Consider the following 18,071-nt stretch of genomic DNA (forward strand, 5'->3'; position numbering starts at 1 on the left):
GGCCTACCTGAAAAATGTAAATTGTTGTCTATAGATATGAACAGCTCATGACCTCTCACCCGTGGTCTGAACTATTAAGTCTTCATGGCTTACTTATTTTGAGGGTTAATGTGTCATGCCTCCATACTCTATGTCATTGCCATTTGAACAGGAACACAGCTTACAATACGAGCTGCATAGCGGCAAAAATAGATTAGACAAAGGTCTTGCAAATTATTTTGGCCAATGGCTACCTCATACCTATGTCGAATATGTCGCAGAGTAAAAAAAAACCGTCAATTATTATTTGTGTCTGTTTATTTACCCTTTTTATTACTCATCTACATATTTCTGTAGTTTTTTAATTTACAAATTGGACTTTAGTTTAAAACGTTATAATGTACACAGACATCAAAATAATATACATTTATATAAGCCATTTGGCTCCAGAACGTAATAAAGATAAATTACAATTATATTTAACAGATTTTATTAAAATGTTTGATAACTATCTCCTCTTTCTGCCAGGAGTTTTCTTACTGGGATTCCTTTGACCTCTGCCAGCTTTTGGCTTCTTTGCTGAGAAGTTTGTAGAGTTGCCTTTGCCCTTACGCTTGCCTTTAGACGGTTTCAAATTTTTCTTTTCTTCTGACCTCCTGTAAACAACAATTATGTTAAATACTTTTTATTGAAATTAGTATTTATTACTGTCTTGTAATCAGGGGTGTCTCTTGTCATATCTTATACATATATAAAATTCTCATAGCCATTTCGGAGTATGGTAACTAGCATTGTGTTTGTTTGTTTTAAATTATATACATTTTCAGTAGGTCTGTGTATCTGCTACTATCTACTTCTCATACGCCTGAGTGACAAGGGTTGTCCACTCCTAACATTTACTTTTTGGACAAAATTTTTACGTTTTATATTTATAATATGGCATTAAAAAATACATACAATCCAAAATTACAATCAACAATCCCTATTTTTTAATAGCGATTTTAATTTATATGGCAAAATAACGTTTATGGGGTCTGCTAGTACAGTTATAATATCTTGTATGGAATACCAACATGTAGTTTCTAGTGGTATGAAAATAATGCAAGCAAAAATATGTCACATATTATCAATACAAACTTCATTGATATCTGTGATAAACTTTTCATATAGACATCAACTATTACACCAACCAAGATAACAATGCAACATTGTATCTATAATATCTAAATACATGATTTGTATAACACAAAAAGATACTAAACTATCTTCATAAAAAAGTTATTCATTATCTGATTTAAGGCAAGGCAGTGTATTTGTTGCATGCCTAATCCTTGTTAATGTGTATTTACTTTAACAACATTTATTTAAAAAAGCTACATGCAAGTTTATTCTTCTTGTGAGGAGTCTGTGTGAGAATGAATAGTCATTCTGAATGAATTTTGAATAGTCAAAAGTACTTATCTATTATTATGTTTATTTGATAAAGATTATTTCTATTTATATAACAATGTAAATATACTTACATTGCTTGTTCATTGTGAATATGTTTAGCTACAGCTTTATCCATATCAATCTTGGGTCGTTTATTCAAAATAGTGTCAAGAAGATTAAGGTTATTCTCTCTCTCTGCTTGTGGAGTAGGTATAGGTGCTCTTCGCTTCCTCTCCTTGCCGGGTATGAGTTCGTGCACACCTTTACCCCGAGCTTCCTTCTCTTTTGGCAATTTGTCTTGAAATTTACCGAGGGATGCTGTCGACGCTTTGGCGACCGTTGCTGCTGTAGCTAACTGAAATTATCATAATCAAATCAATAATCCTTATTCAAGTAATACAGTTATTACTATGGTATAAACAGGCCATAAATAAGAGGAAACATATTGGAGAAGCCAATGGTGGGCTACCCCATGCTGAAGAAATAGCTTGGCCTGGCAATGGCTTAAATATAGACATCAGAACTTTTATAGCTCAGTCTATCATTTCAGGAACTCCCTTGTGCAAAACAATAGACACAATGGGCTAGGAGATGGTACATAGATCAGAAGAGTAGTGATGTATGTTTACAGTACATAGCCAATCCCTGCAACTCGAAGCTTTTATATCACAATAGGTGGACTGTAAGGTGAAGGATAACAAAAAATATTATTATCTATGGCAGGGCATGACTAAGTAACTGGAGTATAGATTGAAGTATTTAAATATCTCTGTATGTATGCAGTATTATACATGTTGATAATTTCCATAAAATCGGAATGTTGTAGAACCATCATTTATCTTCACCAAACTCAAGATCTTTAAGTGCATCTAAACATGAATCTCTTCAATAAGTTTTTATATTTTACCTGTGTTGCAGATGCTTTGTCAGATGTAACTGGCAGGCCCACCCTGGGTATTTTGACTTTCCTAGCCCTAGCTATGTTTTTCAACCGTTGTAACTCATTCTTTGCCACTTTTTCAGACTTTTCAGACGCCTTTTTCTCATACATATCTGTCATAGGGTCCATATTTTGTGGGACTTCTATTAGCCAATTTTTCTCTTTTTCTGCAGCTGCCTTTCTAAATCTGTTAACAAATAAATTAGTGATTATTCTTCAATTTAGATGATATTATATTTTGTTATAAGATTACAATGAAAGTTGTAAGCAATAGTTATCTCATAGCCACAATGTCTTACAAATGTATAATAATTTTATTTCTCATATTTTTTTAAATATATATTTTTGAGGATTGTCATCATGCCAACTACCTAGATTAATTATGTTTACATGGGAGGCAATTCTAAATCATAAACAATATGAAAAAGTGATTATACAACAATTTGATAAAATTGAATTACTAAAAATTATGTTATGAATGTACTAACCCATAAAGAGGTACCCATTTCTGTAATTGTTCATCCCACTGCAATTTGTCCTTCTTCTTTTTTGTGATACCTTTGGCCTTTGCAAACTCTTGCCATTTTGTCAAGGGTCTTGGTTTCGGAACTGGCTTAGCGCGAGGCAATACTGTAGTTGGAAGTGGCAGCCGCACTACTATAGCTTCATCAATTCTCTCAGTGGGCAACTCCCATATTTTGTTCAAGAGTAACTGGGTGTTATCTCGGGTAAGTGATTGTAAATATACATCTTTGTCAGACCTGTTAATCGATATTAAAAAATATATATATACTAAAATTATACCAAGTATACTAATTAAACATTTTAAAAGATCATAATGATCAGTTAATGTGTTATAAATATTAATTATACATGCTTCATAGTGTATGAAGCATGTATAATAAATTGTGTAATAGTTATATTAACATTATTAGACTTATTCAATATTAAATGGTAATTTTTACTTCAGTAATTTTGTGTCCACATCGTTGGAATCGAAAGCAAGAAGTGTGCCCACGTCGAATTCCAAATCCAGATGCTTATCAACAGTTATTGGCTTATATTTTTCAGCTTTCTTTTGCTCGTTCAATAAAATTTCATTAACGATATCCATGATATAAAATTAAGCATTAAAGTAACAATGTACAGGAACTACACACTCAATAAACTTAATTTTTATAACCTTAAAAAACTAAGAAAATAGGTAAATAACATGCCTGTTTCTGACAATACAGATTATATATAGATACAGATAATGTCTAAAGTGTCATCTGTACATCTGCCATATTAAAATATACTTTATGATAAACGCCATTAGTTCATTTTTGGTTAATATCAAACTCTATAAATTTTAGAGTCAAGTTGCCATTAAGAAATAAAACCGTCTTTATACATTTTTTGACATATTAGTGATGCCGCCGGCCGTTGCGCTAATTTAACCCCCGAACCCAATTGTGTGATTGCTATCTATAAAAATATATTTGTTTTATGTAGGTTGAGTCGACGCGACGCGACAGTGTGACTCCAACAGCGGCAGGAAATTCGTATTGATGATTTATAATATGGAACTCACAATGACCTTCAATTTGCACTTCCAAGTGAACCTTTTAGGTACATAGTATGAAAATAAGATAAATTTTATTTTAGAGTTCATAATTAACTTAATAGTATTAGTTAATTATGAACAGTACTATTAATTAAATTAATTGACGTACAATGAGAATGGCTGGCAGTTTTACATATAATTTTATCTATATTCAAAATGATCTTTCTATATATTTTTTCCCTTTATATATTTTCGCTCTGCTATACAAACGTCTCTACAAGCATCTCTCTTATTTTCATTTATTATTACTATAATTAGATTTGGGTAACCTGGCCTGAATATCGCCACTTTGGCCGGATTCGTCTGTGATAACCTGGTAATTCAGATTCGGACTTCCCGGCTCCCGCCAACTGAACCAACCTTAAATTTTTATTTTATTATTCATTCTTAAATTTAACAAAACACTATTAATTTTTCCATAATGAAAAGAGGCGCTCTAATAATTGTTGAAGGCGTGGATAGAACTGGAAAAACTACACAATGCAAAGAACTTGGTAATTAAAGATTTCTTTAGAGAACTTTATTTACTTATTGACATTTCATCATGTCATTGCATTTCATAATAACTCTGCAAATAATAATATTTTAATGCAAGAAGGATAAATAAAATAACAAGTTTTATTTAAACATGTATTCTTTATTTAATTCACGCATTATAATGCTTCTTTCTCTACTGTTGTGACAAATACATGAGTAAATAAAAGCATATTTTTATTAACTTATAATAACATCGGAATATGTCACATCATAGAATACCAAATAGTATATATTTAGAATGTGGTATTATAATGTTGTGTAAAATAATGCAAGATTTATTTCACAGTGAAGAATTTAAATGCAAAAAATGTGCAAGCAGAATACACAAATTTTCCAGCAAGACACACTGAAATTGGTAAAACCATTAACAATTATTTGACATTCAAGGTAAAAGTGTATTAAAATTCAATATGCATATATATTCATATGACTGTAGTAATGGAGATTAACAAGTACTAAGTAAATTAGCAAAATTTCAACATTGCCAGATTTCCCAATTTGCAATGGTTATTGTAAAGAGAGAGAATTCAAATATCTAGTGGTAGAATAATTACAAGTTATATATTATATATAACTTGTAATTATTCTATATATCTATATAGTAATATATTATCTAATTAATTAATAGACACTGCACAGCCACAACATATATTTTCGTGTAGCAAGAAAAAAAATTTGTGGACAAAATAAAACAAAAAAGGGTGTGGAGTTTAATCTATCACTACATAGTATAAAATAAAGTCATTATCGCTGTCTGTTCATCTTGGATGGTATATATATATATATATATATAATACATGTTCACCCGTGTGAAGCGTGGGGAAAGTAGCTAGTAAACTATATTTTTTTAGGTTACACCTTTATTGGTGTAACTTAAAAAAATATATGTAGTGGTCTTTTTTTTCACACTATACCAATACTGTTAGCCATAGCTAACCTTTTTAATAATTTCGACAAACGGAAATAAAGCAGTGCAGAGGCCACTCCAAATTTTCGGGAAGTCTTATGGAGGATTGGAGGCTTTACCTAGGAGTTGGATAAAAATATTTAAATTTATTTTCCAAATAGGAAATAATATCAACATATATGTATATAGTAAATAAGGGAATATTTTTTTTGTTTACTATTCTATTTTTTATGTATCAAGATGCAAAATATTGAGGAAAAAAATAATTTACCAAAAACAATTTGGTTATTACAAATATAAAAATGTCTTATTATTCTAGAATAACTTATCCGATGAAGCCATCCATTTGTTGTTCTCTGCAAATAGATGGGAACGAGCACAGGAAATTAGAAAGATTTTGGAACAAGGGACAAGTCTCATTATTGACCGCTACTGTTTCTCTGGAGTTGCATATTCTGCAGCTAAAGGTAATAATAATAATGAATCAAGACAATCCATATAGCGCCACCTAGTTCCACGCTAGTTGAGTTTGTGTTGTGGGTACTAGATATCTGATAGAAATACTTAAGTACCTTTTTTTAATACTTACATATTGCACATAGAAAACACTCGGACCTATACATACAATTATAGTCATGAATACAAATTTTAAAATACAAATTTACAATTGAATGAGAAATTGAACTCATGACCATTGGAAGTAAGGTAATGTGTTAAATTACTCGGCATTCATAAATCCAATTAGTATATTGAGAATTATAACTTATTTTTTTCTTGCAGTCAATAATCCTCACTCCAAATATTACTATACATTTATTTAGACCACATTTTATTATCACTTATTTGTTGGTCATTTTTAGTTACTTACATTATTACACTCATATAAACTGAATTCCATAGATAAATGTAATTAATTCTTAACATTTGAAAGTGTTCTGTGAAATGTAGCCAACATTTCACAGAACACTTTCAAATGTTGAAACATTAGTTTCTACATCATTATTCATCTGTGGTTACTTATAATTCTGTTATTTACTAAATAATAAACAGAGTAATTTTTATTACAATTGTCATATTTACCTTTACAATGTCTATGCAGAAAGGTCACCTCCAGTGTTCACTATTCACATAACAACATAAAAATACTATATAAATATAAAGCAACATTCAACAGACACGATAGCTGTCAATAGATTTATTTATTTATGTAACTGGAATGCATACACTTTTATTTTGTTACAGGCTTAGACTTGAACTGGTGCAAATCACCAGATGTTGGCTTGCCCAAACCTGATAAGGTATTCTTTCTTACAATGCCACTTGAAGTAGTGCAAGCTAGAAAAGGATATGGTTCTGAAAGGTGATAAGACTCACCTAGTATATATATATATATATATATTTTAAGTAAAACTCTACCGCGCAATTTTGTCAGCAAATACATATTCCCCGATTATACAACATTTGCAGTGTCAGCCTCGGTTCTATTGGTAATAGTGTGATGGTATATTGTCTCTAGCTTCCAACTATAAATGGGCTATCGAAAACTTTAATATCTACATACCCCGTAGAAACGTTTAAATACGATAGTTATATATTATATAGTACGAAAGTTTACATATATATAGTATAATTGTGGATTATTTTATTTCAATGTTATAATAATTTTCTTACAAAAAATTCTTGGTAAATGTAAATATTCCGTTTTTAGCCTTTAAAATTAGATATTACTGCTTCAGTTCCGTTATGCTTTAGTAGACTGACTGCGTTAGTACCTAAATAAATACCTATTTATATGTAATCAAGAAATTATCGTACATTTTTTTTTATACTATAATTTTATGGAACACTGCTCTATAGTAGGAAATGCAGATCATTTTGGTAGCACTTTATATGTAACTAGTCGTCCTGGCTTTTCACGGGTGTACATGTATTTTATATATATAAACGTTCCTCCTGAATCATTCTATCCATTGGTAAAAACTGCATTAAAATACGTTGCATAATTTAAAATATCTAATTGAACAAACACCGGAAGCGACTTTATTTAATTTATGTATATATACGATTTTATTATTATATTTCTATAAATAAGAACTCTGGTGCTAAACCAAAAAAATAAAAATAAAATACTTGTATTTTCTAACAGGTATGAAGAACTGGAATTTCACAAGAAAGTAGCTCAGGTATTCTCACAACTACAAGATGACACTTGGGATGTTCTGGATGCATCCAGGTAAAATAAACGCATTGTATATTTCATATATTGACGGCCTCGGTGGTCTAGCGGTCAAGCACACCGCTTTACGACCGATGGTGGCGGGTTCGATTCCTCGCACGGCACAAACACTTGTATTCATGAGTATGATTGTTTGTATCGGTCTGGGTGTTTTCTATGTATAATATGTATGTATTTACAAAAAAAAAAAATCTATGTATATGTATCAGTTATCTAGTACCCATAACACAAGCTCTAGCTAGCTTAACTTGGGTCTAGATGGCTCTGTGTGAGTTGTCCTGAGATTATTATTATTATATATTATTTTTATTGTAAATGTATATTTTCATATAAAACTGTCTTTACAGATCAGTAGAATGCATACAAGAGGAGTTATTGGAGAAAACATTAAATATTGTCAACAGTGTTGTAGATAAGCCAATTGGTAAAGTGTGGAGGGAATAAATATATACAGAGTTGTATATCTGTCTCATAATAAGTATCTAGTATATATTGGCTTGAAATATTGGGACTTAATTGTTCGATGAAGCCGTAGCTGAGGTCAACAGCATTAGAATATTCATAAAAAAAAACTAAGGTTTTAATGTGGACCAGCTGGTGGCTCTAACCAAAAAAACACTATAGTAGAATAATAAATTTGAAGCTGTAAAGGCCAGCTGCGGCTAATAGCAATATTAATAAAAGAAAAACTGGGCCTTAAGATGGACCAGCATGGTGGCTGTAACCAAAGTAATTGTATCGAATAATAAATTTAAAATTGTATTAATTTTGTCAACAAAATCAAACTTATCTAGAATGTCGAGAGTAGAATAGTCACCACAAAAAATTATATAAATTTATATTTTTTTAATTGCGGATATTTCGCTGTTGTGATAATATATAAAATAAATCAGAGAGACGCCGATTCATTTGTCCCTCTGCCACGTATACCTAGATTACTATATGTAGTCTGCATTTAATCATTATTTTTATTAATTCTTTACTGTTATCTTTAGTACTATTAGATACTAAACCAAGTTTACAGAGATCTTGATTTATATCGAATAACTCTTAGAATGTATTTTTTTCAACATACATATAATGAAATATGGGTACAATGGAATATTGTATAATAACCAAATAAAAGTATGTGATAAATTATGTTTATTTATTCAACTTTTGTATAAGTAGTTTTGCACCGGACACATTTTCTTTTAGTATATTTCTGTGCGATTTGATTTTATTCACGAGTTTACTGGCGATGATATCATTGTTACTTTCAATTAGCTTCAATATGAAGAAACATCCTCTATTCGTGGCCAACCACGCTGTTACCTGGAAAATATCAGATTTAGAATATATTAATTTAATCCAATACATTTTATTTAGATACATTGATTTCATTAGGATTGTACATCCACATTCACAATATATATTTAACGGATAAGAGATACGGCTGAAATCGCCAATTACTTTATTAAAAAACGTAGGGTAATAAAATTAATTATTTTTTGCAAATACAATTTGTCATATAAAGCAAAACATTACACTAAAATATTTTTATTGTCAAACTATAAAATTAGAGCTATTAAACAGAATAAAACAAATTACTAATATAGGATAGGCCAAATCAGTACGTAATTATTGTATCAATGATAAAGATATGGGTAACACATTTACGAAATTAATAATAAATTATAACACAATCTATATATAATATAAAAATCAAATTGATCACGGTCTGTACATGAAAATTAGGAGAAAAAATATTGACGAATAGAACCCAAAACAATGGTTTTTAGAAACTTAATCGATTTTAATGCGGTTTGTATTTGTATGTATAAGGTAAGGTTCATTGACATTTAGTGTTTATCCAAAAAAGGTACTATTAAACTATTTCTGGTAAACCATTGTTATCCTGAATAAAAGATGGACAAAGTAGCAGCTTTAGCTAGTATAATAAAAAATATTACTATTGCAGTAGTAATACTTACATTATCTTGGTTAAGGTTATCTACAATCGCTTCTCCCAGGGTACAATCATTTTTATCTTTGTCCAAACTGGCCAATTTCTTAAGGCACATATGGATTCCTGCATCTTCTATTGCCAGTAATTGCTTCCCATTCACATCTGTATGCCAGTCGGGCCGACATATAGCTTTCGACAGTGAGTTCAGCATTTCCTTAGTACATTCTAAAAAGATAATTATTATTATTATTTATCTGACAATGAAATTACCGCTTATACTAAAATTAAATTTTGTTCGTGTGTGTGGACGACGGTAGCCACTTTCCATAATCATATAGCTTGTTTACCATTATTGTTATTGTATACCATATTACATAACAGAAACTTGAAACCAGAGGATATATAGTCGTAGCTTAAAAAGTAGAAGTGTAAGATGATATTTAACAATATTGTATTGGCTTTGTTTATGCCATAAGTCAGTCTTTTCTGTACTTGAATGCGTTCTTTAGTTGCAATTTGCCCAGATTAAGAGATTTGACGTTCTAAGTAACTTAGCTTTAAATGTTTTTACGTTATTATAAGTAATGCAAGCAGATTATTAAATTATGCCTGCGTAATTTTATATGCTGCCGGGACTGATAGGAAAAGATTGAAATCAGGCCAGTGAACCCACTGTGGCAAATTTAACAGGAATTGATCATGATGATTTCCAGAGGGAACACTCTGTTCCCTAGTCGATCTGATAGCTTATGTTTAAATGTAGTAATACAATAGTTCCCATTTGCCATTACTAACAATTCCTTTCACCCACCTGCAATACAACTTTTATCAATTCACATACCTATAGATAAAATAGCTACAGTCAATAGCATTATGGTTTTATTGCTGACCCAAAATTCAGGGTCTGACTCTATGTCCTGCTTTAAAACAGGTAGAATAGCTTCTCTCAGTTCTGAAGTGCGGAGATCTCCATCTTTCTTGGAAGTACCGCTACTAGATCCGTCTTCGAGAAGTTTTATGAGACTTGGGTGGAAGATTGCAGAGTCTTTTGGTTTTATTAACCAGTGTAGAGTCTGAAAAATAGTAGGTATATGGAAATGAGTTAATATTTATAGAGGCAACTAATTTTGAACACAACTAAAATTATATAATATACTAGCTGTTCCCGGGACTTCGTCCGCGTGGAATTTAACTTTCTTTTTCTAAAATAAAAGTAGCCTAAGTTACTCCTTACTACATTAGCTACCTACCAAAAAAATGCCCGTCAAAATCGGTCCAGCCATTTCAAAGATTAGCCGGAACAAACAGAACGACAGACAGATAGACAAAAATTGTAGAAAATGGTATTTTGGTTTATGTACCGTATTAATATTCATATGCATGTAGTAAAAGATGGTTATTTCAATATTACAAACAGATACTCCAATTTTATTTATATGCATAGACGTATACATTATTAACTCAGATGGAAGAACAGTTTCCAGATAATTATACTCCAGATCTATGAATTTTAAATATGTCTATTGTATTTAATTACATGAAAATAATTTTACTCTCCATAAAAATCACAAAATATTTTTTTCCAATAAATTACAACAAAAAAATTGATCAATATTTTTGAGTTTGCCAAACTTTACTATTGCTTGATTGTTTATTACAATAACAATAACAAAATACAACAATTAAATGCAAATAAAGCTTACCATAACACCCCAATGATCTTTTGCAATATCCTTCAAATTATTAGCTAAAGTGGACACAATAGCTTTCTTAACTAGGACTGTGTCATCAACAGAATCAAAAATGGCCAATAGAAGACGGTAGCCTGTTTTATGCTTAGATAATGACAGTGCATGTTCCTTGACTACCTTCAGTATGGTCTAAAAATAAAATAACGATCGTTTTTAACTAACTTCTATAATTGAACTTAGGTGTTATCTGGAAATATTAAATCACATAGACATACATTCACATAAATTGCATATATTGATTACAGTTTCTACGTATATAATATATAGATCACTATGTATACTGTGTTCCATATACAGGGAGTGGCTTCACATTTTAATTTCCTACAGTTGCTTTTAAAAAAGGCAGGTTTGTGTTTAAAAATAGAAGCTGGTAACTGTAATCATATAAAAAGAACATATATTATCAAGGACTTTATATGTGTCCTGAATTTCCTTTAGTATGTATTGTAATAATTTACAATGTTCCATTTTTAAAAAATATCCTTATTATTTCAATCACAAGTACATCAGAATATGAAAAAGGACACTGACTTCTCAAACATATGTATTCTTTATACCTACCTCAGAAGTCAGGGACTTCATAGATAATAATTGTACAAAATATAGAAAGTAAATTATTATTGGTACACATATATAATGGAAATAGTCAAATTATTTTTAATTTACCACTCAGTTTCAAGAAAGAACATGAAACATGTTTCTTTTTTAGATAAGGTACGATTTTACGTTTTGAAATTAAAATGTATGTATAAAACAAACTTAATAACTATAGCATTTTAATAGTTTGTCACGTGTATACAAACCTTTTTATCTTTATTGGTACCCTGCCATACACATATACTGGCAGCATTGACTCCCGGCAAAGAGTTACTTAGCGGAACAATTAAAGGACTCAGTGTTGTTATCAATTCTACACGTTCTTCTGCATTGCACTCCCGAATGTAATCATATAGAACTGAATGAAGCAATCTGCAATATTTTCAAATTATCTATTATTTCCAAAGGCATCTTAAATAATTATTGTATTCTTTACTTCTAAAGAAATGAGAATTTTGTTTCTATTATGTTATATTTATATCAATAAACTAATTACAAACAATATAAAGATGATAGTAAAGTTTTAATTATTATTATTATTGAATTATTAATTAAGGTGATTTAAATAGATTTTAGCAAAAGTTTTAAAAAGTATTTAAGCATCATGGCCTAGAGGTATATTACCCTGACATAAACCAAAAAGGTTAGTTCAAATCTTGCCAATAAGTAAAACTGTGTATCTGTGTATACTTATATTTCTGACTGACTTTCCAAAGAACAAATTAATCAAAGAGTTGTTGGTAAGCTCCTCATCTCCCATTACTATTTAATTTTATTTATTTATTAAAGGATAACCAAGGCTTACTATATACATATTAAATCAATATAAAAACATACTAAGCCACTGACAGGCTTCACAAATAACAACAGATTAGTTATATAGATAATAACACAATTAATCAAAAAGCATAGATAGAAACATACTCGTTGTCATGGAGATTTTTATCCAAAATGCGTTGTATGTTTGCTTTACATGACTGTAGTATGGCTATCTTCATTTCGGGACTGCCTTTGTATGCATCACTCAATGTTTTAACTTTGTCATCTTTAGACTGTAACAAAGATTATAATTAAGTTTTAAGGCAGTTTTTAATTATATATATACTAATAAAGACATTTTTTATAAGAATGTGTATTCAAATAGAACAACTATATCATATAAAAACAAAAAATTGTGGAATGGAAAAAATAATTCCTATAAACATGCAACATTACTCATTTTGTAACATTTTAGAATAATCACTTACACACAAATCATGAGATGTAAATTATATCATAGAAACATGAAATATTTTAACAAAACAAGACCAAATTTCACTTACATTTTTGTATATCTCTCCATAAAACTCCTGTTGCATGTAAATTTTCTCTTTCTTTGTAGCAAACTCACCATATGCATAGTCAAGCACAGGTGCGCTTATAGAGTGAGCTGCTAAGGAAACTATGTGCCCAAAGAATTTCTTGATCACTTCATGTCGAATAAATTCTGTACCATACTTCACAATACGCTTCACAGCATGTTGGCCATATTTTGATTGAACCATAGGCACTATAATGTCCAGCAACTCCTCTGTTACCTCAGTTTTAATGTCCTCTGGGCTATACTTGAGGAGTACTTGAATGACCCGGCTTAAGTCATGGGTAAGAGCTATAGATTTATATTGACCTTTCATTAAACAATGTAATTCTTTACATGAGTTTTCACGAAAATCACTTTTCACCACTTTTCTGAAATAAATAGTGACACAGTGAAAAGATATGTTATTTTTCGCGTACATTATATTTTCATTCATGTGCTTACTGCCATACCATATAGACAGTTTTGTTGACTTACCTTTGTATTTGTGCAGACAATAATTTAGCTTTATGTGATATTTCAAACACTTCAGCTGTTGTTTTTGCCTTACGCCTTACGATTCTAAGTTGTTTCTTTTCTTTCTTCATCTCTGACCATTTTGGCTTTTCCCCATTGCTTTGAGCTTTTGAATGCTTATCTTTTATAAAATTAGGTTTCCCTTTGATTTTCTTTTGTTGATTGAATTTTTTAGTGGATTTCTCTAAGTTCTCTTGTTTATTACCGTCCTTAGAACCATTTTTCTTTATTAATTTAGGTTTAATTTTATTCTGACTGTTGGGACCATTTTCAGATTTTAAATTTTTTGCTTTTTTCTGAACTATAATGGGATCGCTTTCGCTACTCTTTCTTTTAACTTTCTGCATATTGAAGGTAAATTCTTAATGTAATTATTACATTTATTGAAGTAAAGCACTAGAGATAACCTCCTTTAAATAGACAAGTTATTTTTTTTGATGCACGTGTATGGATAGTAACACAAATATCACATAATGAATGACAGCTAATAGCACGCACAACACAGTATGTACTCCTTGATGTACTCTGTGATTAATAATCACACTCACACAAATATCTCATTTCGTTCTAGTCTGTTATGAATTTATGATTATATTATATATCTTCTAATTTATTCAGGGGCATCATTTTAAGTATATACATAAAAAAAATATTTTCTAAATTGAGAGACTAGTCTATTAATAATCTTTTAGATGTAACCACTCTAATTAATAACTATCGTTTACCAAGTACAAACTTAAAACTTCTATACGCTTTACTTATAATAACTCGAAGTGCTTGGACTTTGCTACCAGTAAAGCTTAAAGATAAAAAAAAAGCTAATTTAAAAATATTAAGTCTAAAGAAGTTTAGCTCCAGACCCGTAAAAGGAAAAAAAAAACATTGAAAGAAACAAAAATTACACAAATTATGAAATAATAAAAATAAATAAGTTTGCGGATATTTTAACGTAACCATAAATGTCTATAAAGTGTAGTTTTGTTGTACGTACAACTGGCGTCTTAGTAGTTAATAAGTAAATCAAACAGTACTGAATACCCGTTTATAGTATCTAATCAGACAGATAATAGTATAGTGAAAATGGTCGACATAAACAAGTATCTTGAAACTCAATTGGCACTAGCAAAACAAAGATTTCAAATCAAAAACTCCAAAGATGACAAAGTTTCAATAAAAAGTAAAGTGGCAGCAGAGACAATATCAAAGAAGCAGAACAAAAACTTTTCTAAGAAGTATTCGAAAGATGAACATAACATAGAATTTAGTGAACAGTTGCAAATTGATACTAAGATTAATAAGCAGTCTAAAGATATAGAATCGGATGATGATGAAGAATATTTGCCATCAGACTACGATAGTGATGATGACGTTCCACTTTCATGCATTCCATCTACATGTCGAGTAAAAAAGAATTTGAATAAAATAATAGATGATGGTGACCAAAATCAATATAATTCTAGAATAAAATTGTGGAAAGAAAGTCAAGTAGCTGCATGTTCAGGTAAATATAAGGGTGATATTATTTCTGCAGATATTAAATACATTTTGGATGGAAATAAAGAATTTGACAAAAAACATGAGATACAAAATGGTTTGCTCATACCTAATTATATTTGGAAACAATTATATAAGTACCAAAAAGTTGGTGTGAAATGGTTGTGGGAACTGCACCAAATATCATCAGGAGGTCTACTTGGTGACGAAATGGGTTTAGGGAAGACCATTCAAATTATTGCATTTCTGGCGGGTGTATCAAACACTGATATTGGAAAATGGAGTGGACTTGGGCCTACTATAATTGTTGCGCCAGCAACAATAATTTATCAGTGGGTTTCACATTTTCACTTCTGGTACCCACTTTTAAGAATTGCTGTACTGCATCATTCAGGGTCTCATGTTGGAAACCATAGTAAACTTATCAGAGACATGCATCAATCTCATGGTATTTTACTGGTGACTTATGCTGGTATTGGAAAGTATTCTAAGGATTTATTAGCCAGGAAATGGCACTATGTTATTTTAGATGAAGGCCATAAAATTAGAAATCCTAACACACAAGTCAGCAAACTAATAAAAAAGGTAGATACACCTCATAGAATTATTATAACTGGATCACCAATGCAAAATAGTTTACAGGAATTGTGGTCTCTTTTTGATTTCATGAGTCCAGGATTGCTAGGATCATATAACACTTTTATGGAACATTTTGCATATCCCATAACTCAAGGTGGTTATGCTAATGCTACTCAACTTCAAGAGGCAACAGCTTTAGAAATAGCTAAAGCATTAAAAAACATAATAACACCTTATATATTAAGAAGAACAAAAGCTGAAGTTCAAGACCATATTAAACTACCTGAAAAAAATGAACAAGTTTTGTTTTGTGTTTTGAGTCAAGAACAAAGAGATCTCTATATGGGGTACCTTATGAGTACTACTGTTCGTAGTGTTCTAGACAAAGATAATAAGTTTGGTGATCCTCTCAGAGGTAGAATTTTAGTAGCTTTGTCTACTTTAAGAAAAATCTGTAATCACCCAGATTTGTACCTATATGAAGCACAAGAAAATATAGAAGACATAGATGAGGAGAAATTTGGTTATTGGGAAAGATCAGGTAAAATGACTGTTGTAAACTCATTATTGAAAATCTGGCAAAAACAGGGTCATAGAGTTCTAATATTTACTCAATCTCGAGCTATGCTGTGTATATTGGAACAATATTTACAAAGACAGAATTATATGTATTTAAAAATGGATGGCACTGTAAGTGTAAGCCAAAGACAAAATCTAATTAAAAACTTTAATGAAAAGTCTGAATACCTTGTTTTTCTTTCTACCACAAGAGTTGGCGGATTGGGTGTAAATTTAACAGGAGCTGATAGGGTTATTATATATGATCCAGATTGGAATCCAGCTACCGATAATCAAGCAAAGGAGAGAGCCTGGAGAATAGGACAAGAGAGGGATGTTACAGTTTATAGATTACTTTCGGCTGGTACTATAGAAGAAAAAATATATCAAAGGCAAATATTTAAACATTTTTTAAGTAACAAAATATTAGTAGATCCTAACCAAAAAAATGTCTTAACTACAAGCACACTTCAAGGTTTATTTACATTAGAAGAACCAGATGGTAATGGAGATACTGAGACAGCTTCTCTTTTCAAGCACACAAAGATCAGTGTTGCTGTAAAGGACAAAAATAGAAACAGTGTAAGTAGTTCTACATTTAAACTACTAGAAATGAGAAAGAAGGCCAGAGAAATAAGCAAAAGAATATCAAAGGAAGCAGAAAAAATGAAAGTGCCGCAAATAGAAGAAGATCCTCGCGAAAGATACAAGAAACAGCGAGAACTTTTAATGAATCCGCCTGAAATTCAAGAACCAGAAATTAATTTGGTCAATGATTTAGTAACTAATTCTTCATTTGACAAAGTCATATCAGAACTGGAGATAATTGAAATGCATACAAAAAAAGATTATGAGGAAAATTTAATCCAGCAGGTTTTAAACAGTCAAGAAGTTTCAGTACAAGTTGAAGTTTCCAGTGAAACACAAATATTAGATGAACACAGTAAAAATAGTACCATGCTACAGACTATTGAAAATATTACTCTGAAAAACCAAGAAGATGTAGTAGTAAGTGAAGACAACCACCTTTCTGACCTAGTATTAAATCAAGTAAATCACAAAAAGCGAAAACAAAAAAAAAATGAATCAGAATATGAAATAGACAACTTGTTAGCCATTAAGAAAGTAAAGAAAAACAAAATTAAACTAGATAAAGAGAAAGTAAGTAATGATAATGATTATGTTTTAAGTAAACTTTTTGCCAAGGCTGGGGTTAAAAATGCATTGCAACATGATGTTGTAGTCGGATTAGCAGAAAAAGAGAAAAGGCATAGAATGAAAGAGGAAGCTTTAGTAAAAGCAAAATTAGCTGTGAGAGCCCTAAAGTTTTCTTTATAATTGTTGTTATTTTATCATATATTTATGAAAATACTATAATTGCTGCTTTATTATGTTGTCTATAATATAATAAACAATTTTTATGAGTATTTGTTATTTTAATAACCTAAGTAAATTTAATTGAAGATCTGAGTTGGCAACCACAGTACATTCAGCTGAAGAATACTGAAGTGAAGACGTTTTTTTTTCCATATTCGTCCATCTCCTTTTCAGTGATGGAACAAGCAAAGATCCTTAGACCGTACAGCCTAGTCTATGTTTAAACTTCTTCATATTTGATGAAGTGAAGACGATTAT

General features: G+C 30.5%; 4 protein-coding genes across 4 annotated transcripts; 2 read left to right on the forward strand and 2 right to left on the reverse strand.

Annotated features, from left to right (window-relative positions):
* Positions 1-266: 266 nt before the first annotated feature.
* On the reverse strand, positions 267-3,572 carry LOC131852545 (ribosome biogenesis regulatory protein homolog). The gene is made up of 5 exons (XM_059203225.1): positions 3,316-3,572; positions 2,839-3,111; positions 2,318-2,537; positions 1,503-1,765; positions 267-635 (listed from the first exon to the last, which is right to left on the reverse strand). The coding sequence occupies exons 1-5, from the start codon at positions 3,462-3,464 to the stop codon at positions 488-490; spliced, it is 1,053 nt and encodes a 350-aa protein (XP_059059208.1). The 5' UTR covers positions 3,465-3,572; the 3' UTR covers positions 267-487.
* Positions 3,573-4,285: 713 nt separating this feature from the next.
* LOC131852546 (thymidylate kinase) lies at positions 4,286-8,651 on the forward strand. The gene is made up of 6 exons (XM_059203226.1): positions 4,286-4,450; positions 4,780-4,880; positions 5,720-5,867; positions 6,643-6,760; positions 7,547-7,633; positions 7,984-8,651. Exons 1-6 carry the CDS (start codon positions 4,378-4,380, stop codon positions 8,078-8,080), a joined length of 624 nt encoding a protein of 207 aa, XP_059059209.1. The 5' UTR covers positions 4,286-4,377; the 3' UTR covers positions 8,081-8,651.
* A 10-nt stretch (positions 8,652-8,661) lies between these two features.
* LOC131852543 (protein penguin) lies at positions 8,662-14,307 on the reverse strand. The gene is made up of 8 exons (XM_059203222.1): positions 13,767-14,307; positions 13,255-13,660; positions 12,857-12,984; positions 12,139-12,304; positions 11,288-11,464; positions 10,426-10,657; positions 9,610-9,809; positions 8,662-8,950 (listed from the first exon to the last, which is right to left on the reverse strand). The coding sequence occupies exons 1-8, from the start codon at positions 14,150-14,152 to the stop codon at positions 8,780-8,782; spliced, it is 1,866 nt and encodes a 621-aa protein (XP_059059205.1). The 5' UTR covers positions 14,153-14,307; the 3' UTR covers positions 8,662-8,779.
* Positions 14,308-14,666: 359 nt separating this feature from the next.
* LOC131852497 (DNA excision repair protein ERCC-6-like) lies at positions 14,667-17,838 on the forward strand. The gene has a single exon (XM_059203164.1). It carries the CDS (start codon positions 14,886-14,888, stop codon positions 17,772-17,774), a length of 2,889 nt encoding a protein of 962 aa, XP_059059147.1. The 5' UTR covers positions 14,667-14,885; the 3' UTR covers positions 17,775-17,838.
* The last annotated feature ends 233 nt before the right edge of the window (positions 17,839-18,071 follow it).

This window comes from Achroia grisella, unplaced genomic scaffold (assembly GCF_030625045.1).
Source record: "Achroia grisella isolate CSIRO2021 unplaced genomic scaffold, CSIRO_AGI_Agris_v1 utg853, whole genome shotgun sequence".
In the NCBI taxonomy this organism is placed as follows: Eukaryota; Metazoa; Arthropoda; class Insecta; order Lepidoptera; family Pyralidae; genus Achroia; species Achroia grisella.

Bases quoted from the DNA above. Each gene is read 5' to 3' on its own strand.
- LOC131852546 (XM_059203226.1), top strand. From the start codon at position 4,378: ATGAAAAGAGGCGCTCTAATAATTGTTGAAGGCGTGGATAGAACTGGA. The intron at 4,881-5,719 runs GTAAAAGTGTAT...TTATTATTCTAG, and splicing joins ACAATTATTTGACATTCAAG to AATAACTTATCCGATGAAGC. The intron at 5,868-6,642 runs GTAATAATAATA...ATTTTGTTACAG, and splicing joins TGCATATTCTGCAGCTAAAG to GCTTAGACTTGAACTGGTGC.
- LOC131852497 (XM_059203164.1), top strand. From the start codon at position 14,886: ATGGTCGACATAAACAAGTATCTTGAAACTCAATTGGCACTAGCAAAA.
- LOC131852545 (XM_059203225.1), bottom strand. From the start codon at position 3,464: ATGGATATCGTTAATGAAATTTTATTGAACGAGCAAAAGAAAGCTGAA. The intron at 2,538-2,838 runs GTTAGTACATTC...ATTTGTTAACAG, and splicing joins AAATGGGTACCTCTTTATGG to ATTTAGAAAGGCAGCTGCAG. The intron at 1,766-2,317 runs GTAAAATATAAA...TGATAATTTCAG, and splicing joins ACAAAGCATCTGCAACACAG to TTAGCTACAGCAGCAACGGT.
- LOC131852543 (XM_059203222.1), bottom strand. From the start codon at position 14,152: ATGCAGAAAGTTAAAAGAAAGAGTAGCGAAAGCGATCCCATTATAGTT. The intron at 12,985-13,254 runs GTAAGTGAAATT...TCTTTGTTACAG, and splicing joins ATGGAGAGATATACAAAAAT to TCTAAAGATGACAAAGTTAA. The intron at 8,951-9,609 runs GTAAGTATTACT...GATATTTTCCAG, and splicing joins ATAACCTTAACCAAGATAAT to GTAACAGCGTGGTTGGCCAC.